Below are 23,167 nucleotides of genomic sequence, written 5' to 3' on the forward strand. Positions count from 1 at the left end.
ACCCATCACCAATGGATGTGAAATTGGGGGAAAGAGGAAGATAAGGATAACAACCTTCCGATTCAACAGAGGTTCTGGCACGTCACCACGCACAATTCTTTGGGCTAGTCTACAAAAATAAAACACAACTTCATTAAAAACAAAAGCGAAAAGAGAACTGCACATGATGCCTAAAATTTTGATCTAACTCACCAATGCATCAAGAAAAGATTCTCGATATGATTCTCAATTGAGAAGTTACATGAATTAGTAATGGCATATTACAGGTCTAGTACCACAATATATCAACACGAGCAGCGAATTGTTTTTCTTCAATTAAGTTGACAAACCAAATGGACTACACTCTAGGTAACCAGCAGATACAAAGTGTTCTGTGTCTCAAATTTCAGTAGCTACCATTATTCAGGAAACTTGGAGACATCTCAATTTTGGGATGATTTGTGCATAATTCTACCCAGCTCAGGGTTTGCCAAATATGCAAAACAGTCCCTTTTTTTCTTCATAATTCCATCCAGCTTAGTGTCTACCAGAGACACAAACCATCAATGTACCCAAATTGAGAATATAAACTACTAAGCTTTCCATGCAGTCATCGAATACAAGGATGGGATTTAAATTCCTTATATGTGAACAGTAGACCTACCCCTCAGCAATTGCAGTTTTTCCCACACCGGGCTCGCCAATAATAACAGGATTATTTTTTGTTCTACGTGATAATATCTGGATACACCGCCGAATTTCATCATCTCGACCTATTACAGGATCGAGTTTTCCACGCCTAGCAAGCTCAGTCAAGTCACTCCCATATTTATCTAGTGCCTGGTATTTCCCTTCAGGGTCTGTGAACATTAAGAACATAACAGATAAGGATAGGCTACAAATTATCACATTAAGTATAACACCAAGTAAAAGTTGCCAGCAGAAGAAGAGGATTTATTCTTGCATAGCAACATGCATGCCGAAGTTGTACAAGCACATGCCTTGCACTATTATACAGATGAAAAAGCAAAATCTTAATAAACTAGGCTGACATACTAGTTGAATCAGAGTAAACTTATGCAGAAAAAAGAGAAAGAAAATCTAAACTCATACTTTGATCAGTTACTCTCTGATTTCCACGAACAGCTGTAACAGCATCCCTCAAATCCTTCTCGCTAACCCCAAGGTTCCTCAAAAACTGCTGCCCGAACCTCTTGTCTAAATGGAATGCCAAAACAATATGCTCTACAGAAACAAAATCATCTCCCATATCCTTCTTATTCTTTCGAGCATTGTCCAACAAGGAGCTGAGATTTGAACCCATTACAGGGCCACTGGTCCCACCTGTCACCTGCAACGAAAAAAAAAAATCATCAAATGCATGCACACACGCTCCAACACAACCACAAGCCTACATATACTTATTGTATATCCATCAAAAGCATGCACAAATGTATCATTTAAGCACACTACACACCTTTGGTTGTTGCCATATAAAGTCGATTGTGATTTGCAAAGCTGAAGAGTTGTCAACTCCAATCCTTGCAAAGATTCTTCTCGCCAATCCATCTTTTTGCTCCAATAGGGATTTCATCAAATGCTCAGTTTCCACTACTTGTTGCTTGCTAGCTTGTGCTGTTTCAACAGCACCAACTACCCCCTCCCACGCCATCTCAGTGAATTGAGACGGATCAAGCTGAAAATAACAGAAATGCCATCAGAACGTGTCAAAACACATATGCATAAGAATATCTCCACTACATAATAACATTATATAACATAATATATATATATATACACACACACACACACACAAAAACAAAATAGAAAACCCAAAGATATTAGCTGCTCGCTAACAAGAAATTCCATAACACAGATTACATTTCTGCCATGTTTCCGTCACTTTCCTTTACAAATACTTGTGAAACTTGATTTAATTTGCCGAATTCAACCCAAAAATTTATTTTTCTGTTCATAATTTGCCGAGTTCTAAAAAACTGTGCTTTTCCAAACAAATTTCTTCGAATTGTAATATTCAAGTAAATAGTTAACTAAATTGCAATTTTAAACTCTCATTAACTCGAATAATTAGGGGGAAAATAAAATTTTCTACAATTCATAAATTAATACTAACAATAATAGAAAATAAATAACGAAAAAAGAAAAACTTACCTGAAAGGAGCTGGCCGTGGCAGAGGAGAAACGAGGAGAGGAAGAGTGGAAGAAGCGAGTGGAAGTGATCGTTGAAAAGTTGGCGAAAACGACATTTTTATTGTCGTTTAGAGGCCGAGCAAAGGCCGTGCCGAGCAGTGAAGAAGAGGAGGAGGAGGAGGAGATTGCGCGAGTGCGAGAGAGTGAAGAGTGAGGCGAGTGAGAGAGTCTTGATAGCTTTGAGGTGGATTTAATGGTGGTTAAAGCTGATTTCGTCAGCCTTTTTGACGCCATATCTAAGGGTTCTTTAGAGAGATTGAAGTGGAATTTGGGAGAGAGAGATTGAGAACAAGAGAGGGAAGGGTTTTTGAAAGCTTGGAGAAGAGGCAAAAGGAAGCATGGAGAAGAGTTGAGGAGTTTCTTCTTCAGGATTCTTGTTGCGGCTTGTCGTTCCAAGATTTGGAACTTAATGCTGTCCTCGACGACTTGTCAATCGATTGTTGCTTATTGTTCCATAGTTATTAAACCATTATACCATAGTTATTACTCAATCCGAAAAATCTGAGATTTCAGCGGTGTTTTGACAAGATTAGTTAAATTTGCATTGAAATTTTAGAAAAAAAAATGTGCAATCTTATGCTATTTAAAATTAAAAATTTATAGCTTGTTTATTAATGCAGTCAACCTAGTTGATTTTAAGTAGACAAACACATTTTTAGTGGATTAGAAATTTTTTTATTTAAACAAGTAGGGATTAACATTTTAAATTCAGGAATCAAACTGAAATAAAACTAGTAAAGATCAAATTGAACATATTTTTGAAGGTATGGCCCCTGCTGGACTCCTTGGATTAGTCCCCGTCGATCACTTGGTTTATCCCAGCTTCTCTTACCTTCTGTTTCATACAATTTGGAAATGGATTGATGGACATTCAGTTTCTTTCTAATTTGATGACGACAATCAACACATGTACTTGTTTTCTCCTGAATTCCTATGCTGCTTATTCCGACGCCCTACGTTGATGTTGCAGGTTTTGTTTGACTGCTCCTGCCTCCAGACCTGCTGAGTTCTTCTTGGTCGTGTGTTGCTTCTAGCCCTTGATGTTTCCTCCCCATTGCTGCTAGGGGTTGCTAACTGTTCTGTTTTCTGCTCTTCTCTTCTCAAATGGTCCATGGATTACTGCTGCTCCATTTGTGTTCGGTCCTTTCTTTATCAGGCCACATGGTTATTTTTTCTGTTGTTAGGAAAATACAGCATCTTGAGAGCAGTTGATGGAGATGGAGATCAGATTGAGTTTTTTGTAATCCATATGACAAACACCAAGTTGTGCTTGTCTTGGACTTCAGAAGCTTTGCAATGGGTATTTGTAAGCTAATTAAGCATTGCAGAAAGCCAAAACACATCGAATCTTTGACATGAGACATGCATCTACGAGTTTAACTTCAAGAAGAAGTCTGATGAAAACAAGCATGATTTTGAACCTGTTATTAGACCTGACTGAAATTTAATCAGCATATTTCACGGGCTCTTTCTTATAAGGGTTAGCAAACTGAACCAGCTAAGGTCGACATCATGCCCATATTAATCCTGGAATATATTGTTTCACAATTTTTTTTATTTTCCTAGTTAATTAAATTATTATCGTTGACATTCAAATTTTATTTTAAAATTAAAGGACTATAATTTTTAAAATCTAGCCTTTTATCTTTTCACTGTATGTTATTATTGTTGTGCATGCTAAACTGAAAATAAATATAAATAAAAAATACAAATAAAAAAATTTATGTGATTTTTTAAAATCTCGTACGTTACAACGTATTAATACTCAACTTAATTCTAGTACAATCTTAAAATTCAATATTTTATTTTTTACATTAAGTGTTTTTCTCAAATCTGTATTTTTTTATTTTTACAGTTGTATTTTTTTTAATTGATCTCATGCTTTTATTTTTATTTTTTTATTTATAAAAACAATAAAAGCTTTGACAGCAACTAATAAAAAACAAACAAATACTGAATATTACAATAAATATATATAGTGGCTGAAAAATTGAGCGATAGCGATTGAAAAATAGACATAAATTTGCTACACTTGCGTCACTCATCTTTGCTCGTAGCATGAAAAGTGATAGGATTAGTACATGCGTTTTAACAATATAGATATACATCCATCAAATACAAGTGCCAATTCCAACTAGAATTTGCACGGAGACATTCATAAGGTGATGTTTACATCTGCAAGATTAACAACGTTACAACGAACAATTCTTGCAGGAACTAGTTACCGCTGTCTTTTAACAGTCGTCATCCAATTAGCTGATTTTTCCCAGCTCAAGGATTCGTATACTCTACCTCCATTGCTGAAGTCTGCACATCTTTTCTGACACAAATTTGGCTTCTCTTCAGTAGTTGCAAAGTCTCCAGAAGGTCTACCTGACTCAGTTTCCACTTCATGCCTTTTATTAACAGCCTGTGGTCTCTTGGGTGCAAAACTGAGCAAAATCTCAGCTGCCATTGTTTCACACTCTTCATACAGGATTGATTTACCCTCCCTGTTCTGATTGTCCTCTGTTGCAACAGGAGGCTTCTCCGAGCTTGTCATGTTTCCAGGTTCGCTGTTTGAATGTCTGTAGCTGTCTGTTTGTCTGATTTCAGAATCTGTGTTGGTAGAGGAGACTGAAGGTCTCCAAACATCTTGGTTGATGAGGGCCACTTCTTCGCATTCAGATAAGAAGAATTCCTTGCTGCTGGGGCTTGCCTGGTCTTCCTCGCGAGTATCTTTTTTCTTGCAGAACTCTGCGTCCTGGGACTCCATGCTATTGCTGCCATTGGTTGAGTCCTTTGCAACAGCAGGTAAGTTCAGATCTTGCTGTTCCGGATTGGTGTTTGTCTCCAAGTGGATCGGTCTTTGGATGATTAACTCATCAAGTTCTTTTGATTCACAATATTGAGGTTCCAGGATTGAAGAATCTTGAGAACATGTGTTGGGATCTTTGGGAAATGAGTCCATGCCAACTTGACTATTGTATGGTTCTGATTTTGGACCTGCTGATGCAATTTTACCGCTGCTTCCAAGATCTTGAAAAGATTCAGTAGAATCTGGCAAATTGCTTCCATTCCATTCCTCTGCTGTTCCTTCAAGATCAGAAGACTCATCGGCATCGTCTTCTGGGAGTTTTTCAAGATCAAAATTTCTCAAAGGTTTACTCTGAGCAGGGAGGAAAGTTCCAGCCCCCATGCCATCAATCCATAACGAACCACTACCTTTAATCTCTTTGAGTGTGCAAAAGGGACTCAAAGACAGACCTAAAGCATCTTTCTTATGTGCTCGACCAGCAATATAGACCGGCGGCCTCAAGGGTTTCCCTTCCAAAACAGAACCACAAAATTGGCCGTCCACAAGCACAAGACTTCCAGGACTAAATGCAAACAGAGCCTGAGGATAATTTCTTCTCCTTGTTTCCTGCATTGCAGCTTTCTGGATATTGTACAGTCTGTGCAGTGCCTGCACCTGTAAACAGCAACATTTCACAAAATAAGACGATTAAAAATTTTCATTTTACTCATCCATCCTTTTAATTGAGCTAATGATTGGAGAAAAGCAAAATCAATGCAGCTGATAGAGATGTCAGCACTGAAATAGTCCATGATTGGCCTACCCAGCCTTGCCCGGCGGGTCAGCCCAATGACCCGTCAACCCAGAGTGTGGCCTCTACCGGGTTTTACTTTGCACCGGTCCCTTTTTTTTAAGAAAAACAACATTGTTTCGGGATTTCTTTACCAAAATAAAGTCGTTTTTTATTTTATTTTTTTAAATCATGGCTTTGGTTGGCCCGCTTAACAGTGAGTCAGCTCGGGCCGATCCCTGATTGGTTCTTGTACCTATGATTTGTAACGTTCTTTAAGAAATGCACTTGATCATTGAACCAAACTGAACAAAGTAAAAGGGCCTGAGAAAAATCTTCTCCTCGTAATTTTTCTTTCTTTCTTTCTTTCTTTAGCAAACATACTTTCATCTATGTTCTTGATAAAAGCTGAGCTCTTCATCGAACAGATAAGAAAACAGAAAAAGGTAAATCGAACCTGTTCCTTGAACAAAGCTTCATGTTGCATCATTGTCTTCCGTACTTGATCCATGTTTTCAACAAAATCAGCTTCCTAATAATTAACAGCAACAAAAATCCTGCAGCTTCATTGACAGCTCTCTTTTTGCAGTGAAGTTAATTGAACCACGAGCATCGAACCCTCATCCATTTTACTCTCAACTATCTGAAAATTCAAAAAATAAAAAAATCATTTGACGAGGTTTGAAGAAGACCCCAGAAGATCAAGGTCGAGTCCAGTCTAGTGGGCTCTGTTGGGAACCCAAATCTCATCTCACAATCTCACATCCTAAAGTACCTTGGCTCTTCAATCTCCACAGGTAGCTAGCAAAAGAACCAGGATTTTTAGAAGAAATTACTCTCAATATAAATGGCTACACTATCTCTTCCAAGCCATCTGATTCCTGACTTTCTTAGCAGCCAAACAATAGCTTTAAATGGCCCAGAAGAAAACGAGGTGGGGGAGACCTTGAATCTGACATTTTGAGGCACCTAAATCCATAGAAATAATCTTAGATAGATAGATATTTTCGTTACAGAGAGGACAGACAATGTCGGCCTGACTTGTAGTTCATAAGCTAAGATTCGAGTATCGATTTATTCAGTGATGAGAGAGACAAGACAGGTTTGCGGGTTTCAGTACTCTAGAGTCTAGACGTTTTAGAGAATGCCACGTGGAAGAGTGTCGGAGATAAATCCAAGTCAAGCTCCTCATTGGCTGGGATTTTCTTGTTTTTTATGTAGGCAAACAAAAGACAAGGCATTTGTGTTTTCATGGAGTGAAGGATAGAATGGGAAATTACAAAAAAGAAAAGGCAACTTTTTGTGCTTTCGTTGAGAGTTGAACTGAAGACCTCCCGCTTACTAAACGGGTGCTCTAACCAACTGAGCTACGAGAGCGGCATTTTGAAGAATACATTATTAATTATTTAAATTTTATTTGCTTTTCCTTCAAAATGTTTGAAAAGTTGATGGAAATCGCATGGATAGTTATTAAATCCGAGGATTAAAGTTTGATTTTTCCTATATTTCATTTTGAATTAGTTTGCCAATTAAATCGGTAAAACCCAGTTGACTCATAGGAAATTAACGTAATTAAACCTGATTAATGTAATTAATTTTACCAAACTTTAATGGAACACCGATAACATTCTTTAAAAAAATATTATTCAAGACAGCAATACTATTTTGGGATCGAACCCAGATATTAAAGTAGATATGATAACCAGATGAAAAGGCACATAATGTCTTGCGTGCATTAATTCAATTTGGGGACCCCAAAGCCACGAAAGGCTTTAATCATACAGTTTTCTTTAGCTCCTCTTCAAAATATATAAAAATTAAAAAGGTGTTCGTTTGTTGTAGATTTAAATGAATGTGAAGGGATTATTTCTTAGTGGGAGGCACGATTGCTAATTATTTATAGAAGCAACAGTATTAGCATAATAATAGCGAATCAACTCTTTAATTATTATTTTTAACAGTGTTTAGTTTATTTGGATCCATGTGATTATAAATGATTCTCGTAGCATTTTATATTATTAGTACTTTATCACTAAGAAATTATAATGTCACTTGCAAGCTTGATTCAATGATTCTTGGTGCATAAAACATGGGGGGGAATCGTGTATTTAAATAAATAAATAATATAATATAATGTAAACGTTCTTCAGAGGCGGTTTGATTATTAGATATCATTAGCGACTGGGTCTTTCTAGTTTTAAATAAAGGGACTTGAAAAGAATCGGAGGAAGATTTTTCTTTTTTCTCTTTTTTTTTTCCTTTTTTTTTGGGGGGGTAGTGACCACGAGGTTGTAATTATGGTGGAATTAGTTCATGTATGAATAGCATGCGGTTTTATCCCTCGTGTTTTTATCTAAAATTTAAATTCAAATGAAATTTAAAAAAAAATATAAATAACTTATTTGATTTTAAAAATATTTAATTTTGATATATGAATATCAAGCCTGCAGTTAAAAAAAGAGAAGGTTGCCAGTATTTGGGTGTGCAATAACCTTATACTTTAAAAATGCATTTAACTTAAAAAAAACGTTAAATTGATGTTTTTTATAGTTTTTATATATCAGTGTTAAAAATTTAAAAATAAAAAATAATTTTAATATATTTTCAATCAAAATACACTTTCAAAGCTCTTTACACACAACACCAAATTTAAAAAAAATGATAAGATTTTAGTGAAATTGTTGGCCTAGCTCCCACCATTTTTTTAACAAGATCATGGGATTTGCAGTTACAGCTTAGTTGAATAATCTTAAAATATATCGACTCAAACATATCAAGAGGGTTAATTGAAAATAATATATTTAAAAAATAACTAAAAAGCATCATTTTGATAAAAAAAAAAAAGTGTCAGAAAAAAAACAATTAATCTCACAAAGTCTTTTCCAGGTAGCATATCAATCTAGGTTTTTAATTCGATCGGCCAAGTTAGATTTTTTTCTATTTTTTTTTTCAATTCGAACCAATCTAAACTTTGAGTTAACAACCTCTCGAGTCAATACACCAAGTTCATCCAGGTTTTATGAGAATGATGGTGGTGAGGGCAGTTGATTTCATCCTGTAAGCAGGGGCAAATTGTTGTGAAGCAATGCTTCTAGGGTGTGTTTGAAATTTCGGGTCGCATTACTCTTGCTTCTTGTTCGTTTTTAATTCCATGAACGACCACACATTTCCACCAGCATTCGGCCAAGAAAAGTTTAATCGGTATTCATGTACGTTGCGAATTTAAAATTCAATCACAAACGAAACTTCCTTATATGGTACCAGACTGGACGATTATTGGGTTGTGAATTAGTCAATGGATTATTGGGTTGATGTAGTGTTTGTAACCCTGTTTTTTAAAATATAGATCCCATCGGTAGGTGGATCCTGAACATGTAATCAAATTCAATCTAATTTAAATTACTTATATAAAATCTAAATTCAATCTAATTTAGAGCATTTATATAATTTAAATTAATTGATTATTTGATATTGTGGTGGGTAAAAGAACTATCTTAATTTAAAAATTTAGGTAAGATCCTAGAATTCACGTTACTTTATATTTAATTTCTATTAAATAAATAAAAATGATAAAATTTGAATTTGAGAATATTTGATCATCAAAATTCTGATATCAGGTTAAAAAATTATTTATCTAAAAATTTAAATTATTAGGTGATATTTTAGGATATGGTTTATATTATTCTTTAACATGGTGGTTTTTATTTTTTAAATTATCTTTTATATTTTTTTTTATAGTTTTAATATATTGGTATAAAAATTTAAAAAAATATTCTTAATTAAAAAAGAATTTTAAATAATATACTGTATTAAATTATCAAACACCCTAGGTCGATTTTTTTTCGGATTAAACCTTATTGATGAATAAAAATTTATTTACTCGTTTGCCAAAACACGATTGGGTTGGAAGTATATCCGGTAAAACATATATTAAAAAAGTGATTTTTGCCCCTGATTTTTTGTTATTTTATCAATAGATTGAGGAAAAAATCTATATTGCGGGAGTGATTGAACATGCCATCAACGTTTAATTATATCACCTCTTCACTTGTTATAATGCAAAGCAGTGGCCTCGCTGTATTCTGGGCCGAGTTATTTTTTTTTATAAAATAAATAAAAATATATAAATGATGATAAAATTAATTCATCTTAATCTAATTAACACATGATTTTCAATAGGAGATTATAACACCACAAGAAAAAAAGGAAAAAAAATATAAAATTTCAAATCTAATAATCAAATGTGAAAGTGAAACAAAAATTAATTTTAGAAATAGATTTGCCAAATAAAATACTTAAGACAGGCTGATTTAAATTTACTAGCCCGCCAAACATGATACGAGGTGAGGATTCAAAAAATAGTTTTTTTAAAAAAAACATAGAAAAAATACTAAAGTTGTATAAATTTTTTTTTTTTAAAAAAAACCCCTTGATCAATGTATACTAACTTCACTAGCCCAGACCCAAGATAATCTTACATTAAGATAAGTGAAAATTTCATAATCACTTCATAGCCAATAATTAATATAAAATAATAATAATAAATAAATAAATAACCAGTGTGTAATTCAACTAACCCGAGATATAAGATATGAGATGAGAATAATTTTTATTAAATAAAAATAGAGTGAATAACAAAACTCAATGCCCAATAATTTAATATTTAATGATAAAAATAAAATAAAAATCTAAAAAGAATTTAAAAGACACCAAACTTAAATCGATCAATCTTCAAAATCAGTGAACCAAATTATGATACCGGGATTACTCCGTATATGACTGATGGAAAATAATAACAAAGAAAAGTTTCTAATAATGAAAAATCAAAATTCAAAACAAGAAAGACTAAATCTCTTATACAAAATAATTAGAGGTTAAACTGGAAAAAAAATGATGACTAAAATTGAAAACTAGATAAAATAAAATAAAATATTGAATGATAATTTTTTTTTTTTTAAAAGCAAATGATTAAAAAATATCAATGAAGAGAATAACAACCAAGTTGAATGTAAAAATTAAATAAAAAAAATACAAAAAGATGAAACTAATAAAAAATATATATTCAAAAAGTATAAATATCAAAACAAATAAAAAAAAAACGGAAACCAAACTTAACATAGATACAAACCGGAGGATATAACTGAATTTTTAAAGGTTATACATGAGTATAAAAACCCAATTAAAAAAAAAAGAATGGGGACGAGGAAAAAACGTCATTGTCCTGAATATGACAACATGAGCTACATTATTAGTTTCGACTCAACATTATCCGTTAGACCACATGGTGGTTGGTGTTTTTTTTGTTATCAAAAAACTCCTCACACATTTACGTTGATCTTTTTTATTGATTTGTTAATATTTTAAATTACTAAACAACCCCTAGAGATATCTAAATATTACAAAAATTCATATCACAGAGATGAAAAAGCCCTCTCAAGCTAGCCTTCGATTTTTTTAATTCCAAAGTCATTTCACTGCATGCAACAAAACATGGAAAAAAAAAAAAAACTCTTGGCAAGGTCTCACTCGAGGTATTGACATTATTTTACTGCACAAGTAAAATGAATAAGATAAGATAGCCCCTGGATAAAAGGTCAATATTTCTTGCTTTGAAGGGCAACGGTATCGTTTTATTATGAAAAAAGAAAAGGAATAAACCTACCAAATTATTCCCAATCAATTTGCAAATGATCTTTAAATCCCTTTAAAAAAAAATGACCTTACTCCTGTTAGCAAAGTAATTGTTGTGTGCAGAGATGGGGAAGAAATAAATACACACTGTTAATCCAAAATGTTTTACCTCGCATTCTATGGCTGGGTCTCTTTTATGTGTTTTTTTTTATTTAAAAAATGATAAAAAGAATATTCTCTATTCTAAAAATGGCAAAGCTCGTTTAGCTTGGCTCTGTGCGAACCAAACGGTCATTTTCTTCCGTACTTGTTTCCATGCACGTGATATGCTGACGGTTGATTAAAAAAATTTGATATTGACAGAAAAATATTTTAATTATGAAGAATTATTTGATGTTTTTGTTAAATTTGATGTATATTAATTTTGATTTTTTTTATTTATTTTTTATTGAATTTGAATTTAAAATTAAATTGTGATGGAGTTATTTTAAGATAAGTTATTTTGATATGATCAGTGAAAAAATAATATTTTTTATAAAAAGATTAAAATAAAATTTTAAAAAATAATAAAAATAATAAAAATATTATCATTCAGACTTCTCAATTATTCAGAATTTAAAACTAATTAAAAAATTAAAATAAAATTTTTAAAAATAATAAAAATAATAAAAATATTATCAATCAGACTTCTCAATTATTCAGAATTTAAAACTAATTATATGAGAGTTATTTTAATATAATTTAATCAATTTAATTAATTTAAAAATATTTTAGCTACTTAATAAAAATATTACAAGAATAAAATATCTCTTAACTTAACTTGTTTTTTAATATTAATTTAAAATTAAATTATATAAAAATTGTATTAACATAATTTAGTTAATTTGATTGATAATTTTTTTTAAATAATTAAAAAAATTAAAAATAAATTAAAAATAGAAAAAAAAACTTGAATCAAAGGGAAAAAAAAAGTTTATAATCAGAACAAAAAAGCACTGCAAACATCTCAGTTTTTTTTTTAATTAATATAGAAGGTGATATTTCCTTCCTCTCTCATGGAACCAAATAATTGAATTAGATAAGTGTCAATCCATTCAAGAGTGGAGTTTGAAAATACTGCGATAATTATTTATTAAATTATTTTTTTGTTAAAAAATATATTAAAATATTTTTTTTATTTTTTTAACATAAATATATAAAAACAATAAAAAAATATAAAAATATTTTTAAACAAAAAAATAAATTTCACCGCCTATCAATTTACGCTAGAATCTCAACGGGGGTCAAAGATGCGAACCCTCGTCGTATAAAAACATTTATGTCTTTGTTCTGTATCCACTTGAAGCCACGTGTCCTGCCATGCCCATGACAGAGAAGTGCTTGGAACACACAAAATTTGATTTTTCAAAGACTTTCAAAGTCTTTAAACTCAATTTTGCATGATGGGTTGGTCAGGATACTTCCAGACATGTCCACGTGGCAATGATCACATGCATGATTTTCTCCTGTGATGTAGCCATGAGCCAAAAATCTGCCCTCAACATCACAGTCCGGCTGGAAAATCTTAAGAAGGGCATTGCAAAAAGACTTGGGGGAAAAAAAGCTGTGATGGAGGAAACAGATTTTAATTTAATAATACAGTCATCGCTATCATTAATATTTTATTTCCAGCTGTATGATTAGATTATATTCTTGAATCAATTTTATACAACGAATTTACTTTTTTATTTCATTAAAAAGACAAGTACATCTGACTTATAAATATGAATCTTTTTTTAATTAGATAATTAAAAATATTCTCAATTCATCACTAAAAAAATTGAAAAATTCATCTAAAACAATTACTATTAACTATTAAACTTCATCTAATTCATGTTTTAAATTAAATAAGATACTCGTTCAAATTTGACTAAAACTTGATTTAATCTTTTTAATTTTACTTTTAAAAAAATTTGTTTTAGATTTACTTAAATTAACACTAATTAACTTTCCAAATCATGATCACTGGGACCTGACGAGACCTGATTGGGAAAGGATCATTGATGGACAAAAAATATAAGACTTTGTTAATGCATTCTGTAAGGGCTAACAAAGTCCAATTTTTGATGCGGAGACTCAAAGATAGTGACATTGAAAGAAATCACAAAACGCAAGCGTTTTGCAAATACAGTGTAAACGCCCTCGTTTTTGACCCATTCCCCTTCTGACTTTCGAGCAATTCACTTTCCTTTTTATCGCAATGTCCTCTACACGCTCTCTCTCTCTCTTCGGTTCTATTATAAGACGCCCTCGTAGCAAACCCTCCTGTCTCTCCCCCCCTCGAAATCTTATTTGACCCAAAATCCTCTCTCTAAATCAAAGCACAAATCACTAACCACCACTTCAAGATCTGTTCGCTGCAACTCTGGATTTCACACATCAAAGGTTAGATCTTTACGTGCTCTAGTGATTGAAAGACTCTAGCTTTTTAAGGTTTTTTAATATAAAGTTTGGATTTTTATTCACGATGTTTGTGTTTTTTTTTTAATATAATTTTTTTTTTTGCAGATCTGGGTTGTTTCTGATAGAACAGCGTTTTGGGACTGAAGTAAGCAGGCCCTTTTCAAGTTCTTAGGTTCTGAAGTATTTATGCTTGTGTTTTTTGGGATCCGGGATCGGTAAAGTCTGGAACTTTATAGGTTTTTTGTGAACTGTTATTTATGGAAATGTCAATTGCACCACCAAAGGAAGAGTCCATTCAAATTAGAGAGGTCTGGAATGATAATCTCCAAGAGGAGTTTGCGTTGATTCGTGAAATTGTTGATCAGTTTAATTATGTAGCTATGGATACTGAGTTCCCTGGCGTGGTTTTGCGCCCTGTTGGGAATTTTAAGAATATTAATGATTATAATTACCAGACTTTGAAGGATAATGTTGATATGTTGAAATTGATCCAATTGGGTCTTACGTTCTCGGATGAGAATGGGAATTTGCCAACTTGTGGGACGGATAAGTCTTGCATTTGGCAATTTAATTTCCGTGAGTTTAATGTGACCAAAGATATCTTTGCCAGCGATTCAATTGAGCTGTTGCGTCAATGCGGGATTGATTTTAAGATGAACAACGAAAAGGGTATTGATGTGAATCAGTTTGGTGAGCTCTTGATGTCATCGGGGATTGTTTTGAATGATGGTGTGCACTGGGTTACTTTTCATAGTGGGTATGATTTTGGGTACTTGCTTAAGCTTTTGACTTGCAGGAGCTTGCCTGACACACCAGCAGGATTCTTTGACTTGATTAATATGTATTTTCCAGTGGTTTATGATATCAAGCATTTGATGAAGTTTTGCAATAGCCTGCATGGCGGGTTGAACAAGCTTGCGGAGTTGTTGGAGGTGGAAAGAATTGGTGTGTGCCATCAAGCTGGCTCTGATAGTTTGCTCACATCCTGCACATTTAGGAAGTTGAGGGATAACTTTTTCAATGGCTCTGCCGTGAAGTATGCTGGTGTTTTGTACGGTCTTGGTGTCGAGAATGGACAGAATACTAGCTGAAGAAAATAAATAATCAGGATAAAAGATTGATCAATATTTGTAGACTACTAGAGTGTGAGACTTTCTATTCCCTTTGTATTCTTTGGCAAGAAAAATTGTTGTTCTAGTGTTGACTTCTTTCAATGGCTTCCTTGTAACCAAAACCTTGACTAGTTTGTAGCTTGGCTCTTTGTAAATTATTGCAATCAATGTTTCAATAATAGACCTAGTTTTTTCACAAATTGTTCTTTTGAAGTTCCTTTTTTTATGAGCTTCTGTGCATTGTTCTTGATGCTTGTCTGTTTGCAATATTTGCAACCTAAATGTAGAAATAATTACTTCTTGGCTTCAGAATTCATGGATTTCATATCCAACACCCACACCCCCCTCCCTGGGATTAAAATTTCTGTAGCACTAGTTTTTTCTTGAAGTTGGAATCACAGTGGAAACCTTCAATTTTGAATCTGTATTGTTTCGTAAAGAATGAAATATCCTTTTATTCCATCCTAACTTCATATGGAGTATTCAGTATTTCTGGAAATCGATACTACGATCATTAGACTTGCAAATCAATGAATTTTAGTCCTCTCAATCTTCTCCTCGTCTTTTTACTTATTTCATCCTTGTTGTGAAGAATACCGTGGAGGTGCCATTGTATATGATACATTGTTCCTCCAACGTTTGTCAGAGCCCCTGGAATTCATATTATAACCAGGTTGAATTGCTGTGAGTTTGAAATCCTGTACCTCTTCACTTACTAAATCAATAGGCATACTCATTCACAGAGAACATTCATGGGCATCTTCAACGAGCTAAATGAGTTTTGTCATTGTTTCAGTAGATGGTTTGAAGAGTTTGTGTTGTGGGATGAGAGGAAGTGGAACGAGCCTTTTGCAGATGCCAGTTTGGAAGAGGTACGTCCTATATGAGACTCAGCTTGTAAAATTTAATTAGTTCATGTTATGGCCAAGAAGCAATTGATGCAACTGGTAGGTCTTGTTTTTTTCTGGTGAAGGGAGACCATTTCTTTTGTTAGACCAACATGTAGCAGGAGTAACTTATGTTTTCAGTCAATGAATGAAGTAACTTTTCCGCACCTTCTTTTTGATGATCTTGCTGATAACTGTTTTCCTGCCTTCTTTGTTTGAGTACACAATGGATTTTAAACTTGTATTATGGACATGCATCTAGAGTTTTCTTACAAAAAAATGTGTCCACACAACAAAGCTTCGTGCAAGCACCTATGTATCTCAATATTTCTCCAATTATGCATTCCAGCAGATAATTTCACTTTTCTTGCTTGTTGAGTGTCTGATTCTGTAGAGATAAGTCGACACATAAAATATTTTCTCCATAACACGGCTTTAGTCTTCTCTGTAAATGCATGTACCGATTCTCGATTTCATACATATAACATGATATTTTATAAACCTTTCATTGCGTGTTAACACTATGGATGATTTTTAAGTACACACAAAAACTGAATGCTCTCACATGATAATTTATTATATTTGATGCACCTTCATGAAGTAAAAAGAAGTTAAATTGACATGAGAGCCATTCGGCTCTAAGCTTTTTATTGATCTTGTTTATTGGCATGGCTGTTAGAGTGTACTGGTCATTTTGGTTCCTTAACCAGCAATTAAGAATGTCCTGGATTGCTGCTTTCTTCCACGGGTCCCAATATGGTCTGATCTTGTTTTGGCTTCAAGTCCGTGGACTCCATGGAGTCTCGGTTGTTGTCTGCTCTTTGGTTGAATGGTTCTTATTGTTTCTGCCTTTCCGGCTGCATTTGCTGGAAGTAAATTGGATGATGTTGGTATATTCACATAGGCATATAAAAGTGTCTTCTGCCAAACAAATTCTAAGTTTACTTCTATTTTCCTACTGGCGGTCAAATGGAAGATATGTCTTGAAGCACTGGAATGTGGTGGCTAGTATCATCGAACAAGCTTAACTGGGACGCGCTCAGAGGCATTAGTTATGCTTAAGAAGGTCTGGACCACCTAAAAAAAAAGCCTGCTTTTTGCCACAGATTGCTCGGGAGAGCATTGAAATATCCAGTTACCTCTGTCATTCTGTGAAATCTGTCTCTCAACTTTACTGAAAGAGAGGCAACGGGATTTGAGCTCGAAGGGAATCGACCACTCAACCTTGTCACTGGACAATGTTGAAGGTGGGTTTTGCTTGAAATACAATGAGGCATAGTTATGGGTTGATGAAGTGAGAATCTTGGTTCTGGAATACATGAGAAGCCACGGAATGGCATTTGCAGCATGGAGATAACGAGTTGGGAAACCTTGAAAGGCCATCATCAACAATGTGGCCAAATTTCAAGGGCCAGATTTTTTTCCATCCAGAACCAATGCTATTCCATTTTAAGACAATAAAACGAATGATAGACGCCTTGCAAAGCAAAATGTCGTGGACAAAAATAACTTTCTTATCTGCTGCTTACAACACTGGCGGGGGGCTTTTACTAAAGCTAGAATCCAAATTATGCAGAAAAATTGAAGGCCCACGCCATGACTTAGGTCTCCTTCGAGAGAGCATCCTGTCATGGACTCATGGGCAGCACGTGTGCTTTTGATGAATGCACGTAAATATACATGATTCCAGGACTTTGCTAGTGATTAAAACGTGAAAAACAATTAGTCTCCAATTTTTGACCATCATCAATGCTGTCCTGCCATGGAGAGTTTTAGGCGCAAGGCTATGACGATGCCATGGTTAAAGACTTGAAGGTCCTCTCAAACATGACTCACTGTCATCGTAATTATGACCTGCACGGTTTGAAATGGTCTAAATCGAGCTGGTTTTAAATTTTATCGCTTTTAATATTTATTAAAAGTAATCTAATTGATGATTTAGTCAAGCTTAATCTAAAATTAAGAAATTTGAGTTTTTTTAAAAATTAAAACGTTTTGAATAAAATAATTTATCACAGGCTACTAACATGAATAAAAATGGAGCTCCACATCTTTCAGTACAATAAGATGTTAAAAAAATAATCTAACCTCCATTGAAATTGACCCCCAGCTTACTGCTAAATAATTGCTTGCTGATGTCGATGCCCAGATAGGCCTTCAAATCCCATAATTTAATCGTACTTCCACATCGCACATGATGAAAGCATATTTCAAGGCTAACACCCTTTGTTTGCTGTGCCATACCAACACAAAGTCAATTTCTGTTGCCACCAACTACGTGGTTTCTATTATAAGAAAGTATGTTTCATTGTTATTTAAATGGGTTGTTAAAAGTATTGTTTTTTAAAATACTTTTAATATTAGTAAAATATTTAAAATACTAAAAATATATTCATTTTTTTTATATAAAACTAGGAAATTAAAGTATATAAATTCTATCAACAAGTTCCATTCCTTTTAGCAATTGCTTGTACTCAAAGGATTCTTACTTCAAAAATTATATTTATTAATTATGGATTGGGTGAATAGATTTGGCAATTAAGCTTAAACCTAATTCTGTATCTAGTATTTTTTTTAATTGCTTTAATATTAATAAAGTTAAATATAAAAAATTTGATAAGTCAATCTATAACTAAGTGACTTGATCAAACATGAGTCTCAGAGATTATTTAATATTTTTTTGTCTGATATAATATTAGTTTAATTTATTTTAAAAAATAATAATTAAACCAATGTCTTCTTAATATAGACCGGCTAACCTCCAAATTAAATCCACAAACCCACGATCTAAGTTTTAAGTCGGCAAAACCCACAATCATGTTAAAAATGCAAGTCTCCTCCTCCAACCGATCAAATCTTTTTTTAAGACAAAAATACAACTTCTCTGACACATCCCCATTTTCTCTCCGTGGTTCCTTCCGAACTGGCAAAACAGAACACGAAAGCTTTTTAAGAATCATTTATAAACTCATTCCAGCTCAGTTCATCACTCCTCTCTCAGATCCGAACCCAAATTTGAATCCATATACTCTCAATTGGATCCTACCCGATCCAGATTGGATTTTCAAGTTTGATTTCCCCTCATGAATTGCAATCCTCTAATAAGTTTAGGGTTAGGGTTTTTTCTCTTCAATAACTTCCTCTTCTTCGTTTCCAATGCGGATACGGGTCCATCTTGCCCGAAAACCAGCCCGTTTGTCGGGTTCGAATCCAAATTCACCATGGTACGACACCAAGTACGTGGGTTTCTAACCATAGTCGATGATTGCTCTTTCAGGGTTTCTCAGTTTGATATGCTATCAGGATCCGATGTTCATTTTTGGGGCTCCAACGCGCCTGATTTTGATAATTTCACAAATGGGTTTATGATTTCTGATTATAAACTCAATGAGACTTATAAAAATGCTAGCTTTAGTGTTAAATTGAGCCGAAATGTTACTTGGGATCGCATCCAAGTCCTATCCATCTGTGACCTGTTGACTGAATCGGATTTTGGGCATGTAATTCTCTCAAATGGGTCGGATTTGGCTCCCACGTTGAGTCCAGATATGGCTCCGTCACCTGCAAGTAATTATAGCAGGGGCGAGGAAGGCAAATTTGGTCCTTTTAGAGTCACAACAACGTTTGATAATTGTAAGGTTTTGTCAAATGATTATAGGATTAGGTGGAGTTTGAACTTGGAGAGGGATTTTATTGATATAGGATTAGAGGCTGCTATTGCTATACAGAATTATATGGCATTTGGGTGGGCAGATCCGAAGGCTAATTCGGAGGTCATGATTGGTGGCGATGTGGCTGTGGCGGGGTTTACAGATGAAGGAATGCCTTTTGTTGATGATTTTTATATTACTAAGTATAGTGAATGTACTATAAATAAGGATGGATCAGCTCATGGGGTTTGTCCTGATACGATATATGAAGGATCGGATCCTGTTGGATTGGTTAACAATACGAAGTTGATTTATGGGCATAGGAAGGATGGGGTTTCGTTTATTAGGTATAGAAGGCCGATGGTTTCGGTAGATACGAAGTATGATTTGCCGGTGAATTATACAGAGAAGATGACAGTGATTTGGGCTTTGGGGTTGATGAGGCCACCCGATACTTTTCGGCCTTACTATTCGCCACAGAATCATGGAGGGCCAATGTCGGTGACTTATGGGCATTTGGTGCTTAATGTTTCTGAGCAGGTGAATGAGTGTTTAGGACCCTTGGATGCTGCAAACAAGGAGGATCAGGATTTGATTATCGCAGATGCAAATAAGCCTCTTGTTGTTACTACCGGTCCTGCAGTTCATTACCCCAACCCACCTAACCCTTCAAAAGTCTTGTACATTAATAAGAAGGAGGCTCCTGTTTTGAAAGTTGAAAGAGGGGTGCCTGTGAGGTTTTCGGTGCAAGCTGGACATGATGTTGCATTGTACATTACTTCGGATTTGATTGGTGGTAATGCAACATTGAGGAACAAGACAGAGACTATTTATGCGGGAGGGCCTGAAGCTGAAGGTGTTCTGGCTAGTCCAATGGAATTAATCTGGGAGCCAGATAGGAATACCCCAGATCAGGTGTACTATCAATCTTTGTATCAGAAGAAGATGGGTTGGAGAGTTCAGGTGGTTGATGGTGGTTTGTCTGATATGTATAACAACAGTGTCCTTTTGGATGATCAGCAAGTCACATTCTTCTGGACGTTGTCAAAAGATTCTATATCTATTGCTGCCCGGGGTGAGAAAAAGAGTGGTTATATTGCAATAGGATTTGGTATTGGAATGGTTAACAGCTATGCTTATGTGGGTTGGGTTGATGATACTGGTAAAGGGCATGTCAATTCATACTGGATTGATGGAAGGGATGCCTCAAGGGTGCATCCAACAAATGAGAATTTGACCAATATAAGGTGCAAGTCAGAAAATGGGATCCTTACCTTCGAGTTTATACGACCTTTAAAACCATGTAGTCACAATGATCGGGTAGAGTGTAAAAATATTATTGATCCCACAACTCCTCTCAAGGTCATATGGGCATTGGGCACTAAATGGTCAGATGAACACCTAAATGAGAAGAATATGCATTCTGAAACTAGCCATAGGCCTATACGGGTGTTGCTTATGGCTGGTTCTGCAGAAGCAGAGCAAGATTTACGGCCGGTGTTAGCTGTACATGGGTTCATGATGTTCCTTTCATGGGGTATTTTGCTTCCTGGTGGAATTTTGGCTGCTAGATACTTGAAGCATGTGAAGGGGGATAGCTGGTACCAGATTCATGTTTCCTTGCAGTACTCAGGTTTAGCAATTCTCCTACTTGGCCTTCTTTTTGCAGTGGCTGAGCTTCGGGGCCTCAATATCAGCTCAGCTCATGTTAAGTTTGGGCTTGCTGCTATATTTCTGGCATGTGTACAACCAGTGAATGCCTCCATGAGGCCTAGAAAATCTACTAATGGAGAGGAGGTTTCCTCAAAAAGGCGTCTCTGGGAGTATTTTCACTTCATTGTTGGTAGATCTGCCATCGTTGTAGGAATTGCGGCACTTTTCAGTGGAATGAAGCATTTGGGAGATAGATATGGAGATGAAAATGTTCATGGATATATCTGGGCATTAATTCTTTGGTTTGTGATTGGTACAATGATCATCATGTATCTGGAATATCATGAAAAACAACGAAGGAGAGACAGAGTATTTGGAAGAAGCAATTGGGTTTTAGGTAACCTTGAAGAAGATGATTCTAGTGACCTCCTGAATCCAGCCAGGGCGTCATCACAAAAAGATAAACAACATTCTGGACTGATGGAAGTTCAGTTAGAACCTTTGAACAGATGATATTTCCAACAATTAATTTTGGTACAAGCTCACCATTTTGCCATCAGTTTTGAAAATTTTCTGCTCATGTGGGAACAGCAGGCCTGTTTTTTCGCTTGAAATTTTTTTTTTTTTTCATGCGAGGGGGCTTGACATGCTAATCATTGACCCATTGTATTCCATCCAGCCATTTTTGCTTTTTAGTAATTATGCTAGAACAATTTACTTTGTATACTTGATACAACCTTTTAAAACAGCGGAAGATTTATATATTTTTTCCTCGTATCTTTTCTGTTCAATGAAAATAGAGTTTGTCCATAACATGCAACACATTACGTGCTGTAGACTATTTTTTAAGTTTTATGGAATAATATCGGTTTAGCCAAATTTATTGGTGCTATATATTGCATAATGCTTACCCCAGACACATGTTTTCATTTGATTTCCTTGCCAAGTATCTAATCACTCACTGCGTTTGTGCAATTTAATTCCCACCTGAGAGGTATGCACACTTGCCCAGGTTTGTATGAAGTTAGTTTATGGGTCTTGCATGGTCTTTGGTGTCGAGAATGGACAGAATACTAATTGAAGAAAAGAAAATAACTGGAATGAAAGGTTGATCAATATTTGTAGACTGGTGGCTGTGAGACTTTCTTCTCTTTGTATACTTCAGTGAGAAAGATTGCTGTTCTAGTGTTGATTTCTTTCAGTTGCTTCCTTGGAACTGAAACTTGACTGGTTTGTAACTTGGTTTCCTGGTAAACTATTTGAGTTATTCTTCTTGGTTTCCTGGTAATTTTAGTTTTCACAAGTTCTGCTGAAGTTCTTTTTGTTATGATCTTCTGTGATCTGATCTTGATATTCGGCTATTTTCTGTTTCCGCTATCTTTATGGAGACATAATTACTAAACGAAATTACATGACTTGTGTATCTCTGTCTCTCCCTTGTATCAATTAATATTTTCCGATAGTTATCTGTAGTTCTAGCTTTTCCTTGCGATTAAGATCAGTGTGAAAGCCTTCAGTTTTGAATTAGTACTGTATCTGCAAAGAATGCAATTTCCATTCATTCAATCGTATCTTACTCTGCAGTATTGAATGTTTCTCGCATTTGATATTGTCTTAGCCCATTTCTCCTTTCAAGGATGATAGGGGTTGGAAATCAATACTGTGATTGTAGGACTTGAAAAATATGTATTTAAGCGCTACCTTCCTCTCTTCTTCTCTGTACTTATTTCAACCTTGTCGTGGAGAAGTTTGCAGAGGTGCTATAGTATGTGATACATGGTTCCTCTACTTACTTCACTGCGCTCCTGGATTTTACAATATCAACCAGGTTGAATTCCAGTGAATTTGATATCCTGTGCCTCAAATACCTCTCATGCTACATGAAGCGTGCATGTGATATGGTTCCTGAAAAGGCCCTCATCATCAATGTGGCCAAATTTCCAGGGTCAGATTTTTCCCGTGTATGCAATTGTGAAAGCCTTGTAAAGCAAAATGTTTGTGTAAAGTAAGAGTATCAATGAAGCAATTGAAGGGGG

The 23,167-nt window shown here is 34.7% G+C and overlaps 4 protein-coding genes and 1 non-coding gene across 5 annotated transcripts in view; 2 read left to right on the forward strand and 3 right to left on the reverse strand.

Moving 5' to 3' along the window:
- The window catches only part of LOC105136091 (chaperone protein ClpB4, mitochondrial-like), a 7,169-nt gene extending 4,602 nt beyond the window's left edge, over positions 1–2,567 (reverse strand). Inside the window, exons 1-5 of the mRNA XM_011041278.1 lie at positions 2,152–2,567; positions 1,457–1,675; positions 1,093–1,330; positions 644–839; positions 55–109 (exon numbers count right to left, since the gene is read on the reverse strand). Coding sequence (XP_011039580.1) covers positions 55–109; positions 644–839; positions 1,093–1,330; positions 1,457–1,675; positions 2,152–2,424 — 981 coding nt within the window. The 5' untranslated portion in view covers positions 2,425–2,567. The remainder of the gene's footprint in view (positions 1–54; positions 110–643; positions 840–1,092; positions 1,331–1,456; positions 1,676–2,151) is intronic.
- A 1,677-nt stretch (positions 2,568–4,244) lies between these two features.
- On the reverse strand, positions 4,245–6,851 carry LOC105136092 (uncharacterized). The gene is made up of 3 exons (XM_011041279.1): positions 6,532–6,851; positions 6,214–6,399; positions 4,245–5,641 (listed from the first exon to the last, which is right to left on the reverse strand). Exons 2-3 carry the CDS (start codon positions 6,265–6,267, stop codon positions 4,412–4,414), a joined length of 1,284 nt encoding a protein of 427 aa, XP_011039581.1. The 5' UTR covers positions 6,268–6,399; positions 6,532–6,851; the 3' UTR covers positions 4,245–4,411.
- Positions 6,852–7,059: 208 nt separating this feature from the next.
- TRNAT-AGU (transfer RNA threonine (anticodon AGU)) lies at positions 7,060–7,133 on the reverse strand. Its single transcript has one exon. It is a non-coding gene; the product is annotated as a tRNA-Thr (tRNA).
- Positions 7,134–13,599: 6,466 nt separating this feature from the next.
- On the forward strand, positions 13,600–15,141 carry LOC105136093 (probable CCR4-associated factor 1 homolog 6). Its single transcript, XM_011041280.1, has 2 exons — positions 13,600–13,811; positions 13,935–15,141. The coding sequence occupies exon 2, from the start codon at positions 14,087–14,089 to the stop codon at positions 14,918–14,920; it is 834 nt and encodes a 277-aa protein (XP_011039582.1). The 5' UTR covers positions 13,600–13,811; positions 13,935–14,086; the 3' UTR covers positions 14,921–15,141.
- Positions 15,142–18,640: 3,499 nt separating this feature from the next.
- LOC105136094 (cytochrome b561, DM13 and DOMON domain-containing protein At5g54830-like) lies at positions 18,641–22,028 on the forward strand. Its single transcript, XM_011041282.1, has one exon. It carries the CDS (start codon positions 18,912–18,914, stop codon positions 21,642–21,644), a length of 2,733 nt encoding a protein of 910 aa, XP_011039584.1. The 5' UTR covers positions 18,641–18,911; the 3' UTR covers positions 21,645–22,028.
- The last annotated feature ends 1,139 nt before the right edge of the window (positions 22,029–23,167 follow it).

Source organism: Populus euphratica, unplaced genomic scaffold, assembly GCF_000495115.2.
Source record: "Populus euphratica unplaced genomic scaffold, PopEup_1.0 scaffold51.1, whole genome shotgun sequence".
NCBI classification, from domain to species: domain Eukaryota; kingdom Viridiplantae; phylum Streptophyta; class Magnoliopsida; order Malpighiales; family Salicaceae; genus Populus; species Populus euphratica.